Below are 13,040 nucleotides of genomic sequence, written 5' to 3'. Positions count from 1 at the left end.
AGGAGGCTCAGGAGAGACTTTTATCGCTCTCTACAACTACCTGAAAGGAGGTTGTAGAGACTTGGGAGTCGGTCTCTTCTCCCAAGTAACAGGTGATAGGACAAGAGGAGACAGCCTCAAGTTCTGCCAGGGTAGGTTTAGATTGGATATTAGGAAAAATTTCTTCACCAAAAGGATTGTCAAGCATTGGAAGAGGCTGCCCAGGGAAGTGGTTGAGTCACCATCCCTGGAGGTATTTAAAAGACATGTAGATGTGGTGCTGAGGCACATGGTTTAGTGGTAACTTGGCAGTGTTAGTCTAATGGTTGGATTCGATGATCTTAAAGGTCTCTTCCAACCTAAACGATTCTATGATTAGCTGCAGGGCCTTAGCACCTATATAGTACATCAAAAGCTTTCTTTGTGCTGTGAGATAGGTACCTGTCCCTACTTCATGGTTACTGAAATCGTGTGACGGAGAGCACAGACTGGAGCAAGGGCCTGCCCTGATTTTCAGGATAACTGGGACCAAAAGGTTTAGTGGCAGGGTGATGGACATTGCTTGGCTTGAGCAAAACAAAGGCTGAGTGGCACTCTGGATGCAGAGGGGTTAACACCAGCCAAAAGAGGAACATTAAACTGAAGGATTTTACTACTCGGGAACACATTCAGGCTGTAAATTAGAGGGTTCCTAGTCATTAGAACAACTTTGTTATGTGACAGCCTTCAAATTAGCATAGTCCAAGATTAAAGGGAACTTTTTTTTTTTCCCTAAAAGCAGTGTTTGATACATTTCTGAAGGAGGTTGTATGACATGGTACCTACAGAGATGGGAAACTTGATTTGATGACCTGGAGAGTCCTTTTTGTTCCTTTTGCTGCCCGACTAGAAGTTATTGGTAGCCTGGATTGAGTTTGGTGGGTGGGAAGGGCTCCTCACCCTCCCTCAGAAGTACAGTTTTTTTAACTCAGAATTGAAGAATTTTTAATTTTTTTTTTCCATCAAAAAACAGATTGCTTTTTAATATTTGCATCTCTTGCTTTGGTTGAGTAGAATTAAGTCTTATCATCTACAGTGGATGGTGCATGGGATTTCTTGAATGAGAGGAGACTGCAGGGATTGTTTTAGGAGGGGCAGAACATAACGGTCAGCATTTATCTCTTTCCTCAGGCAAACTCCCACTCTTTAAGGAAAACAACATTCAACAAGGAGCTAGAGGTTTGGTCCCTCAAAACGACACCTTTACGTAACTGTATGGTGCGTTGCAGGCTGGTTCCCCACTGTCCTCGGTCAGGGTGAAGCCATCGCAGGTCGGTGCTCCCCTCGGCAGGGCTGCAGGGGCACACTGACAAGGCGATGGAGAAATCAGAAAGCAGGGTGTTGCTGTGCCAGATCAAAAGCATTCCAGGAGTAGCCTACCTAAAGTAAGAAAATTCTAATATTTATATATATTAAATTATTTATATGCAGAATTAATAATGCATTATTGATATACTATAAACTATCAAGCCGTAAACTTAGCATAAATAGCTGATATACAAGCTTACTTTACTGTGTCATCTTCCCCAGCTTCCTCACTGAGTTCCTGGCAGGATAGTTAATCCCATGGTTTTGTTTTCTTACGCTGAAAGCAAGTTTCTTTCCCAGAAGAGGGCTGCTAGATTAAAATCATTGGAGTCCTTTGTCATCTCGATCCTCTTAAACTAGGTGAAACCTTCTGTCCTGTCTCCCTGGGGGAGAGCTTGGCATGAGTCGCCTGCCTGTAGATTCTGTAGGAAATACTCCTTATCTCACCCATGGAGACAAAAATATAATCGCTAGCCATTTTGTAACGACACACACGCATATATGAATATACACACTCCCAAAAACCTACGTGAAAGGTGGTTTTTTAAAACACATATTCATACGTGATAACCTGACACGGTTGTCACACACCACCGAAGTCTGATCTTACCGCTGCCTGTTTCTAACTTCACATAAACAAGCCACATGTGTCCAGCACTCCTGCTGCAAAAGGAGGATTTTTATCGGCATCACAGAGGAGTTCTGAGGATTAATTACTTACTGTTGCTACAGCGCTGTGAAGATGCAAGATGCTAAGCACTGGCAGGGGCTTTCTGCAGCTTGAAAAAGCAGGCAGCACCGCAGCATGAACCACAAGTAACCTACCGTTGTTCCAGCTCTGCTGCCTTCAACGAGGCCCATAAGGAGGGGAATCTTCAGGTTATTGAATTAAGCAGAGGTAGTTTAGCGGAACTGTTTGTGTTTTGGGGTGGGTTGGTTTTTTTTCCTCTCCCCAAAGAAGAAAACAAATTTGTGAAGAAAATTGTTTAAGGTTGCAGTAGTTTGCAATCTGGCTAGCACAGGGAACTCGGGCAATACTGTTGGGGCTGACTCAGAGGTATTAATGGCAGTTTTTAAATGAGTGTGATTAGAAATATCAAATCAAAAGTAAATGAGCTTGGAGCAGCCATTCATTTTTAAAGCAGAGCATACTATATACTACTATGCTACAATATTATACAACACTAATACTATACTACCACATAACACTAATAAGGATTATGCCTGATCTCACGTAGCCATTAGGGAGACCAGGATGCTTGTCGGTTAAAAAACCTGAATGAACATTGTACCTTCTCCATACAGTTCTCTGATACCTCATGTCCTGATTGACTAATACTCTTTTTACCGCGAAGTGCTGCCAAACACTTTTTGCGGCCGGCCTTCCAAAAGCTCCCTCCCCTCCTAAAATTCAGCTGCAGGCACCTACAGCTTTGGCAAAGGAACAGCGGGGATGCTGCGGGAAGTCCTGCAGACCATCTCAGCAGGAGGAGGCCGTGGATGAGGTGTTCTGCAGGCAGCTGGCATTAGTACGTTAACGGGGAGGTAATTTGAGCAGGCAGTCCAGCAGAAAACCCTCTTTGTAGGCCAGTCCAAAGTGGTAAGACCTAAACAGAAGTCTGTACGGAGTTCAGCTGCAGGAGGTCTGCCTGGGCTTAAGCAGGGGCAGTGGTATGCTAGGAGAGGTTTTAACTTAATTCAAGATGGAAATACAGTATTTACACCAAGTTAAGGTTATTTTGGGGGGGAAAAAAAAAAATTGGATGTCACAAATTATATCATAAGCCTTTTGATTTTGAATTAGCAACATCCCTGTACACAAAAGGGTATTTACAGTGCTGACAACGCATTTGTCCACACCGTGTATGTACTTCTGTTAACAAGGGGGTTCCATGTAATAAAAGCAGCTCCTTAATAAAGGCATAGAATAAATGGGTATGTACAGTTCTGTACTTGTTCCATCAGTATAGCATGCAAATGTTTAAATCTACTCTTTATATTTCTACAGAGACTTGAGATTAATGTCAATAGGAGGTGGTACAGATGAAACCATGCTTTCCATCATATGCAAATACATGGAAACACTTCCAAGCAAGTGACACAGATCCACTCTTCCTTGAAAATTAAGCAAGAGCATGGCTTGTACTGCACACTGAAGGTGACAGCCAGTACATGTTTCAAGGGTAAAACAAGCAGAAAACATAACTAATTTTGCTAATGAACTGCTTATCACGGTCTTTGACCATTATCATTCTACATGTTCTCCAATATCAAATTTCTGTTGATGCGGAACAGTCTGAAAGCATGTGGCCTCCTGCAATTTTTTTTCCCTTTTTTTCAGTGGATTACTTTTTGGGGGGGGTCTAGTGAGCCACACTAAGCACCCAGAAAAAAATGTTTTCTTGAATCAAGGTATATCTATGTTTTAGAGCATCTAAGCCACTTCCATACGGATACAGCTATGATTTCACTAGCAGCCTAATCTAATTTCCGTGTAACTTTGCTTTCAAGATCAGTCATTATGGCACAAATTGTTCCCTGCCATATTCTAATACTGGAACAGTGATTTGGCTCTCAATTACAAGTGCTTTCCCTATCTTTCAATTTCAGCAAGTAATCATCAAAACCAGCTCTGTCATCTTTGCCAAGTTCAGATCAACTCGTACTACACACTGTCATAGACATTTGGTGGTGGGAACGGGTGTTGATTTTCATTTGTAGAATTCTACAAACAACTGTTTAATTGTATCTGAACCTTTTGGAAGCCTAAAGTTCAGCAGTAAAGTATCATGTTTTCTGTGTAATTATTAAAGAAAGATATTAAATAAAACCCTCATGTTAATACAAAAAATGTGTTATTACTTAAATTAGATGGTACAATTTATGTTCCATGCCACAGTCACCTCAAAGCAAAAGTGCGTACAGAGTATTTTCAAAATTACCGTGCTTTGTTCCACAAGAGTCTCACTGACATATACATCTGCTATGATAAGCATAAATTCTTAATTTGATCTTCTTTAGATAGTATTCTGTGCATTTACTTGCATATCAGCCATACCTTCTAAACCAACAACAGCAACTGTTCCTAAAGCAGCCATTTAAGTCAGGAGAGACAACCTGCCTTACTGCAAACAGCAGCTTCAGTGGAATTTTCCTTGTAACCAAACAGATGTGTGAAGCATTTTTCTAAGGAATCTCCATGCTACTGTAAGATTAACAGTTTCATAGTTCCGCCTGGAAAAAATCTGTATGGCTGCTAGGTAGATTCTAAGTTACATTAAACTGAGAAACACAATAGATAAATACTGTGTAAATTATATACAAGATTTCAAAGCCAAGAATAAATCTAACAGCAGTATTCCAATGCAGCTGCTATTAACTGCAACTTTGTAAGAGTACAATTAAATGCTACTAGTATTTTTCTATCATATCCACTGCATAGTGTATTTTATTCTACAAGATCATACTATAGCATCCAGAAATCTTGCTATTTGTGAATTGTAAGGACTGACAGAGTAATACTTTTCTACCAGAAAATAACCAGTAAAGCAAATGCAGATGCTGAGGAAAATGCCAAGGCTGCAATGCATGCTTCCCATCGATTGCCCCTTCCCGAGTGAAATATGTAAAGGTGAAACCGCTTTGAGAATAAGTCACCATAACCATTCTAAGCAAACGTGGAGAATTTCAGTTCAGATTTTAAACTGAAAATTGATGAAAGTGAAGGAAGGCACACGTGGTACATCCTGTGCTTGTTCCAAAAGGAAAAAAACATAAAACCATACAGAAATATGTCACAGCTTTGACTATAAAACTTTTGGTTACCTTTCAGTTCAGAAAGTTCATGTTAAACAAGCCTAACAGAGTTGTGTTTTAGCACTTAATTAAAAAAGCCCTTGTGCGTTTTCTACTAAACATAAAGTTGTTTGGAGGCTTCATAAATTCCTTGTGCTTAAGGCTTCTCCCCATTTCCTGCCCTACCTAAACAACAAGAAGAAAATTGACAACCATCCTTAAATGAAGCAACACAGAAAGGAAGACATAGGCCCAATCCATTTCCACTCGTTCCTGTGCACCACTAAAGAATGGGGGACAGGACAGGGGGGAGGAAGAAGACCTAGTTCCTATTCTGCATTAATTACCTTTTAATCTGTTTTAACATTTAAAAAGAAAATCCTGTTGGTTTTATACATGATCTGAAGGACTGGTAAAAAATCGTTCACCAGCATGTGCTCTATCAAGACTTAAGGAACACCCTAGCATATTTTTCAGAACAAAGTCATGCCATATAAGTAACTGCATCCACCCATTTTTCTACTTTATATTAGGTAGTTAAAAACTTTTTCCATTTAATGGTATAGCAGATTGATTGCCAGGGGAAAAAAAATCACCACCACCACAAAAAAAAAAAAAAAAAGAGCCTAGAAATTGTTCAGACACCTATTTAAAAGCCGGAAATCTATTTCTAGAAGATGATCAACTGTCAGGGGAATGTGGTTGTCAAACAGATATGTCAGTAATTATCATCTCACTTGTTAGGTACCTTGCACTCCACTGTCTCACTAAAATTATACAAGTGCAACGATTTTGGATGGCAAACTGCGTCCTATTGACTAGCTTTGGGAATGCTGTACTTGTTTAACAAGCCTTGCAATTCTCATGTAAAGACAATGCATTACCCTGGTGTTAGATATTCTGTTATTTGTAGAAGTATGGTAGACCCTTTAACAGTCAAAAGACTAAATCAGCTAGAAATATCTGAGCATTAATTACTTTTACACATTTTTTGTGTATTAGATACGTGATTTACATGTCACACTTCTGTTATATCTGAAGTCTAACAAACATGAAAGAAATGTAGCATACACCTCCATTTCTTATTTTACTAGTGGTCACCACACAAGTGTAGCCCCTTTAAATGCAGCACTATTCCCAAAAAATACATTGGTATTCTACAGTAGAAAAGAATGTATATAAACAACACTAGTTAGAATACTACAGGACACTTTATTTGTCAGTTTGTAATTAGTTATTAATGGCAACATGTTATACATTATTTCTAGAAAACTTTTTGAAAAACTGTAGATACAATGTCAGTATCTAGGAAACTTAATTTTTTGAATGTTAAACTCAGCAATGTAATAGCTTCCACTATTAGAAACTATTTGGTGACCCAAACCTAAGTCTTCAAAATATAAATCCTTAATATGACAGCACCTCCAACAAGTGCATCATAATATACTTTAATATAAAATTCAAAATATCTAACCTCATCAGACATCATGCAGTGTAGATTTAGGGATCACCACAGACTGAAAAGTAAACACACTAATGGTAAAAGTTCTAGTGATTCAATGGAATCATTAAGTTTTAGATACTTTAAATATAAAGAAAATATTTGTACTGTGTCCGTATTGGTTGATCCCAATGGTCAAAAGTATTTGCTTAAAAGAGTAGATGTGTAAGCATGATTTTTCACATTGAAATAAAAAAATCCAGTTTTAAGTAACTTCTCCCCAAAACACGCCATTTAAGCTGCTTGAACACATACGCTATCAAACCTATCCACAAAAATGATTTTTGGGGGTACCACCATGACATTCACTAGCTTTAGGCCAGCCTTTTAAAAATCCACAGATAAAACCAATTTAGAAAGATGCAAGTATTCTTCCTGCTTTTGCAACCTAGAAATTACAAAATGCCTGAAACTGGAGCTCTAATTTAGAGCATGGCCCAGAATGAAAAGCAGAATCAAAGAGAAAGCCTTGTAATTCTGCAGTTACTTCATATCTGAACAACCATTGTTTTCTGTAATTTTTTAAATCAATTCTATAAGCTATTCTCCTCTAAAAAAGCAACCTACTATGCTAGCAGTTTCTGCATATTTACAAATAATCCCCCCAAAACAGGGGATGATGGGAAAAATTCCGATACATTAAGAAAACTATATATAACACTGCATTAATAGTTAATGCAATTTACAACAATTTCACTGTGTTTTATCAACAGAATATGCCACTTTCGATCAATGTCTTCATTAATTAAGACTGCTTTGTAGTTGAAATTACACAATTTAAACTGATGGTAACATGCATCACCTCAGTTTAATAATCCAGTATATTACAAAAAAAACAAACAATGCAAAGAGCATCATGTAGCATAATAGCTTTGTCTGGCTTCCTCTGGAGAGTGTTCTCAGTCTGCCCATAGTTGCACCCAGAAGTCCACCCGTAGAGTCAAAATCATTATCCTACGTTTAAAAACAAGCAAATAATCGCATCAACAAAAACCACATGATACTGAGGAATTTTAACGAGGAAGATTACCCCTAAAGCTTCCTAAGTGTTTTTCCTGGTTTTCCAAAACTAAAATTATTTCAGAGGCAGTTTATGAAAATTAAGCAGGAAAAAACTTTTGCCCATTTATCCAGATAGATGTAAGCAAAAAAGGCATTTCTGACTTATTTTTTGTTTCCCCTTCTATTCTTAAATACATTTAAATATAGAAGTGCCTTTTTAATAATGCTATACATTTACTAATTGAAAACAAATAGTCATATTTGAAGTATAAAGACTTTGGTTGTGCCTCGGAAGGAATGCATTTGCACATCTATCTTTTTGAACAGAAATACTGCTGCTGAATTAGTCACATTTTACACTCAACAATAAGCTGTCAACATTTTAATACAAATGCTCATACTAAAAGAAGGAATGCTTTACATTACTAACTTCTTAATCCTGCCCCCTATTTAAAGAAAGTTAGTGACAAAACACTTACCATTTCTGATAACATTTTATTTTGGTTTTTAACTTCTGTTCCAATTTCAATGGAAAGCTATTAAAAAAAGACAAAACTTATTTAATAACAGTAATCAGTTACACATAGGATTAGAGAAACCAGTCTAAAATACGTGACTTGACTAGCATTTCCCCAGGTAAAGTGTGAAAACAGTACTTGGTATTTTCAAAAACCAAAATAACATGCACAGTATTCTGTCAATAGCCATCAGGAAAGTAAATATTTGACGAGATGAGTCTAGAGAGTCACAGAAGGTACTCAATGCTCCTCCTCCCCTTTTCTCCATCAACAAAGAAATCCTTGTTAGGATTATTGCATGGACTTTCAAAAATTCAAGCTCTCGTCAAGTCTAAGTAGCAATTACCCATTTCCTGGAACAACTGTTAAAACTACTGGAATGCAGCATAGAGGACCACAAGCACTCTTTTTTGACCCAGCATTGCTGGAGTTGGCACCTGTAATCTGCTAATACCTCTTCTGACAACTTGCTGCTACGCTACAAATGGGAATTTCTTTTGTGAACTTGTCTATTCCTTCTCTGCTTTGTGTCGTGAAACAGCAAGGGCGCAGTGGGACAGGGAGGCAAGTCGAGCGTGCAAGCGAGGGCCAGTCCAGAGGTAGTAACCAGGGTCAGCGACCGCCTGGTCATCACCCACCGCATCCACAGCTATGAGACAGGTCCAAGGTCAAGCCAGAAAGTCCAGTCTCCAGGTTGGGGTCAGAATCAGGGAGGTATGATACCAGGCACAGACAGAGCTACAACACAGCAAAGGTGGGGACCAGCGAAGAGAATCTCAGCTTCGAAGCAGCTCTCAAGTGAAATAGGGGAGAACGTTAAACTTCTTAGCAGCTCTTCCTCCGTAACAGTTCTTACCAGCACACTGGCCTCAACCAACCAGCTCAACTCCTAGTAGGGAGAAATGCGCTCCAGACCCCAACGCTTTGGATTAGTGAAAACCCGTATGTTTTTTGTGACACAACCTAAATCTCATTATTTCTTAATGCTGCATTTCACCACAATCTATCAGCAAGTCAAGAGCGAAACATGAGGCTTCTAGAAGATTATCTGAAGATTATTCCATGCTCCAAGATCATGACATTGCACTAAAAGATGCAACTGCAGAAAGAGCACACATGCCGCTCCATGGGGCACTACCAACCACACTGTAGACAAACCCTGGGACGTTAATTTGAAATGTAACATACCAGAGAAGGAGACAAGAAATGAAATTTTGTAACAAAGGTCAAAGTTTTTCTTTTTACCTCCTTAATTTACTGTAAATTATTTAGGTGAATAATTTCTTAACTTAAACCCAAGGTTTTATTTTCTATTTGAGGCTAAACAAATGACTTTTAAGCAACAGGATATTATTAGCAATAGGAATTTAAAGGAGTTTAGGCCTAAGAATTCATTGGCTTATACTACATACAAACAGCACCTATTGCTAAGAATGTTTTTTTAAAAAAATCTTAAGTTGTTAAGAAAAAAATCCCCACACAGTTTTAATCACAGAGCTGTCTAAGTTAGATTTGCTTGAAAGAAGTCCTCAATCTCTGGAAGAAATCAGAATCATTAAAATAACAAATTTATCTTTCAGAGTATATTAGCATGCCATTTCTAGCAGCTCTTTTCATATTACAGATTTATCAGCAGATACAGCAGAAGCTGATGAGCCACAATGATAACACCAAAAACAAGCGCACCATTTTCTTAAATGGACCTGAGCCAGTTTACTGACCTAAACTCAAATTTTCTAGTTTCTGCAGAGACAGTAATTCATTCTGTAGAAGAGTAAGCCATTGTGCACTTCAGCTGACAATAACTCTTTCTTGTACTAAATTTATGTTTTAAACTAAGTCTGCTGCTTGACTGGTCCATACAATTTAAATCAATAAATGTGACGAAACCACTGTAATTAAATACTTACTGATTTAATGGCACTGACTTTTGTACGCAGACTTTCTGTTAACCTTTCATTTTCTTCTTCATAAACACTGTATCCACTATTGGTATAGCCATAGTTACCAGCAGATGCTGCATCGCCTATAAACGGAAGAGTCAGTAGTTAGACAGAAAACACCACTGGAGCAAGTGCTTTTCACGCGTGGAAAAGCGTTCTTTCCATTTAAAAATGCATTTCCTTAATGTCACCCTCAGCAATCAGGAAGAGGCACCACGTGTACCTGAGACAGAGATTCAACCTTTTTCAAATGTGTAAGTTCTCTTTCAATATGCAAATCAAAGACAAAACTCAGGAATGGTTGTAATTTAATACTATGAAATTTTTCCCCACATAGTGTTTTCAGATTACTTCTACAGAAATCAACCTAGGCATTACATGGAGATGTGAAGGGAGCATTGAGGCCACTACACAGAGTGGTAAACTTAACTCAAAATAGGAACGTTGAGATCGTTCTCCAACAAAGATAAATACCATTTGATCATACCCACATTTAAAGGAGAGAGCATACGCTGATCCTTACATGTATTTCTCCACAAACAAGACCTCAGAAAAGAAGCCAGGCCTCTGAGCAGAACACTGCCATTTCTGTCACCATTCTGCAGTTCTGTTTCCACTCCTGCCTTTGCTTTTGAGGAGCTTCAGGACTTCAGGAGCTTGTCTGGAGCTTCAGACAACTGACTCAGCAGAGTAAGTGCAGCAGAAGGGAATGAAAGCTCCTCAGCTCCACACGTTCTCTTCTGCCAACCTCTAATAAAGATCTGCTACAGACTACAGTCAGACAGCAGCACAGGCACAGGAGAATTAAAGCTGTGTCCTGTCAGGACAAAAATCAGTCTGAGGCCTGAATCCAAAGATTTGAGGCCAAGACTGAGAAAGGCAAGCAGAAAAGAACTATTATAAGCTTTACAATAAAGATCCTACTAGATTAATTCAACTAGCAAGTCAGCTATAACATTAATGAATATTTATATGGCTAGTCAGAGTGCCACACTAAATTGTCTGACTGCCTTTGGTTAATTCCTCTTCAATACAATTTAAAGATTTTTGTGTTTGGGTGCGTTTTTTTTTCCGTTTTCTTTTTTGAGGAAGAAGGAGGAGAGGTACCAACCACATTCACAGATAAAGCTCCGTCTCAAACAGTCTCACTGTGTGCTTGGCATACAAAATATTAAGATTTTAAAAGATGGAATTATGAAGCTACTTTTTATAATAGATGTCATTTTATATTAATGTATAAAGCTGTTCTTTAAGTAATGACAATCTTTCAGTTTGTATTTGTAAACTGTCTTAATGTTATTCTATAAATTAAGCTAATGACAAATTCTCAACAAGACTGAAATCTATGTTTTTGTTTTATCACAGTGAGTATGCCAAATATAGAAAGTTGACTAAAATGACATCATTTAGAGAGTCAGGCTTGTTCCCTTTGTCTTGTTTTACAAATGTGTCCAAGTACAGCGCTTCCTACCAAGCGACACAGAACTTTGAATACGTTTATAAGTTAATATACCATATAGCTTCAGGCCAAAATATCATAACTATGATTATTACATAGACTGTGTCATAACAGATGTGAACAACCGCCCCAAAGCTTTTAAACAGGTAGAGCCACTTCTATACATGCAATAGAAAGCACTTGGTAGAAGCCTGGCTACTGCTGTCTACAGGAAGGACAGAAACTTCAGCATGGCAGTTCTGTGGGCTGTCTTGCAACACTGTTCATTGACAGGACATGTAATATGGACAAGACCATAACGTAATCGCAGGCTAAGAAAGATGTACCAGGTAGCCGGTGCCCAGCTTCTATTTACAGCCTACTAAATAAAAAGGAATTCTAGACCACCAGTTGAAATGTTAAGGGAAAGCAGCAAATTCCACTGCAGCTGGTAACAGTCATAATAGACATTTAAGTCTTCTGCTTGACCTTCTAGCAGATTGTCTAAGAAGTCGTTTCAGGATGTTCCTTAAGGCACTGTTTGCCAGAGACACGCTAAAAGAAGGCATACCCTTTCCCCTGCACTCCTTCCATAAACATCCATCACTTTACTTTTTCAGAAGCAGCGTACTGAGCTGGATGGCCTTCAGTCTAACCCCCCGAGTTCATACCCAAGAGCAAGCTGTTACTGTGACAAAGAAAAGGACTGAAGGCCTAAGCGTTATCAAATGCCCACCTTTTTATGATAAACATCCCAACACCTCTCTTGATCTAGTAAGAAGCATATGTAAGATTTGTTTTATCTTGTGAAAATACTATTATACAACACAAATTGAAAGTTTGGAAGTAAATCTAGAGCAGTGTTACAGACACACGTGTTTTAGCCACATGGCATTTATCAGCCCCTAAATATTCACTGTCTAGAAAGAAATACCAGAGTTCAGTCATAAATTTCTGAGGCATAAACATTACTTAAGCTTTACAGCGAGGTCACAGCACCTACGTGGTTCTAGAACATGACATGGGAGTTCAAAGTTTATAGTCATCAATGTGGCTGCTGGTGGAAACACAGGGCCTAAGCTTCTCAAAACAGGCAGCAGGAACTCTGCAGAGATTTCTGCCTTTGCATCAGATCGTATTTGTAATAAATTGACAACAGTTGGGTGGTTTTTTTGTTCTCCCAAAAATAGCAGGAAAACATAAAGAAATACTAAAATTAAAAAACAACTGAGAATTTGGAAAGGACTTGACTGAAGAGTGACCAATCTCTCCATCCACAGAAACATGGCTCAAACTAACACTGCACTAGAACCACTCACCAACACAACAAAATACAACTCCGGGTGCTCCTCCCAAAGCCCAGCTGAGCTGGAAAGCGAAGACAGACGGGTAGCGGACACCATATTTTTCCCCCCCAAAGCTCCCGAGCCCTGCTGCAGGCCTACACCCACCGGCACAGCCCCTCTCACACAGACACCCCCTCCCCACGGAGCCCCCACTCGGGGCCGGGCCGGGCC

The 13,040-nt window shown here is 38.9% G+C and overlaps 2 protein-coding genes across 2 annotated transcripts in view; one reads left to right on the top strand and one right to left on the bottom strand.

The window, feature by feature from the left end:
• The window catches only part of LOC104295600 (probable acyl-CoA dehydrogenase 6), a 93,246-nt gene extending 89,761 nt beyond the window's left edge, over positions 1-3,485 (top strand). Inside the window, exon 9 of the mRNA XM_009895370.1 lies at positions 3,335-3,485. Coding sequence (XP_009893672.1) covers positions 3,335-3,425 — 91 coding nt within the window. The 3' untranslated portion in view covers positions 3,426-3,485. The remainder of the gene's footprint in view (positions 1-3,334) is intronic.
• Positions 3,486-7,420: 3,935 nt separating this feature from the next.
• BET1 (Bet1 golgi vesicular membrane trafficking protein) overlaps positions 7,421-13,040 on the bottom strand; it is a 10,396-nt gene continuing 4,776 nt past the window's right edge. Inside the window, exons 2-4 of the mRNA XM_009895369.1 lie at positions 10,053-10,168; positions 8,104-8,160; positions 7,421-7,576 (exon numbers count right to left, since the gene is read on the bottom strand). Coding sequence (XP_009893671.1) covers positions 7,421-7,576; positions 8,104-8,160; positions 10,053-10,168 — 329 coding nt within the window. The remainder of the gene's footprint in view (positions 7,577-8,103; positions 8,161-10,052; positions 10,169-13,040) is intronic.

This window comes from Charadrius vociferus, unplaced genomic scaffold, assembly GCF_000708025.1.
Source record: "Charadrius vociferus isolate BGI_N301 unplaced genomic scaffold, ASM70802v2 scaffold31, whole genome shotgun sequence".
NCBI lineage: Eukaryota > Metazoa > Chordata > Aves > Charadriiformes > Charadriidae > Charadrius > Charadrius vociferus.
This window is presented reverse-complemented; position numbering and strand designations above follow the sequence as displayed.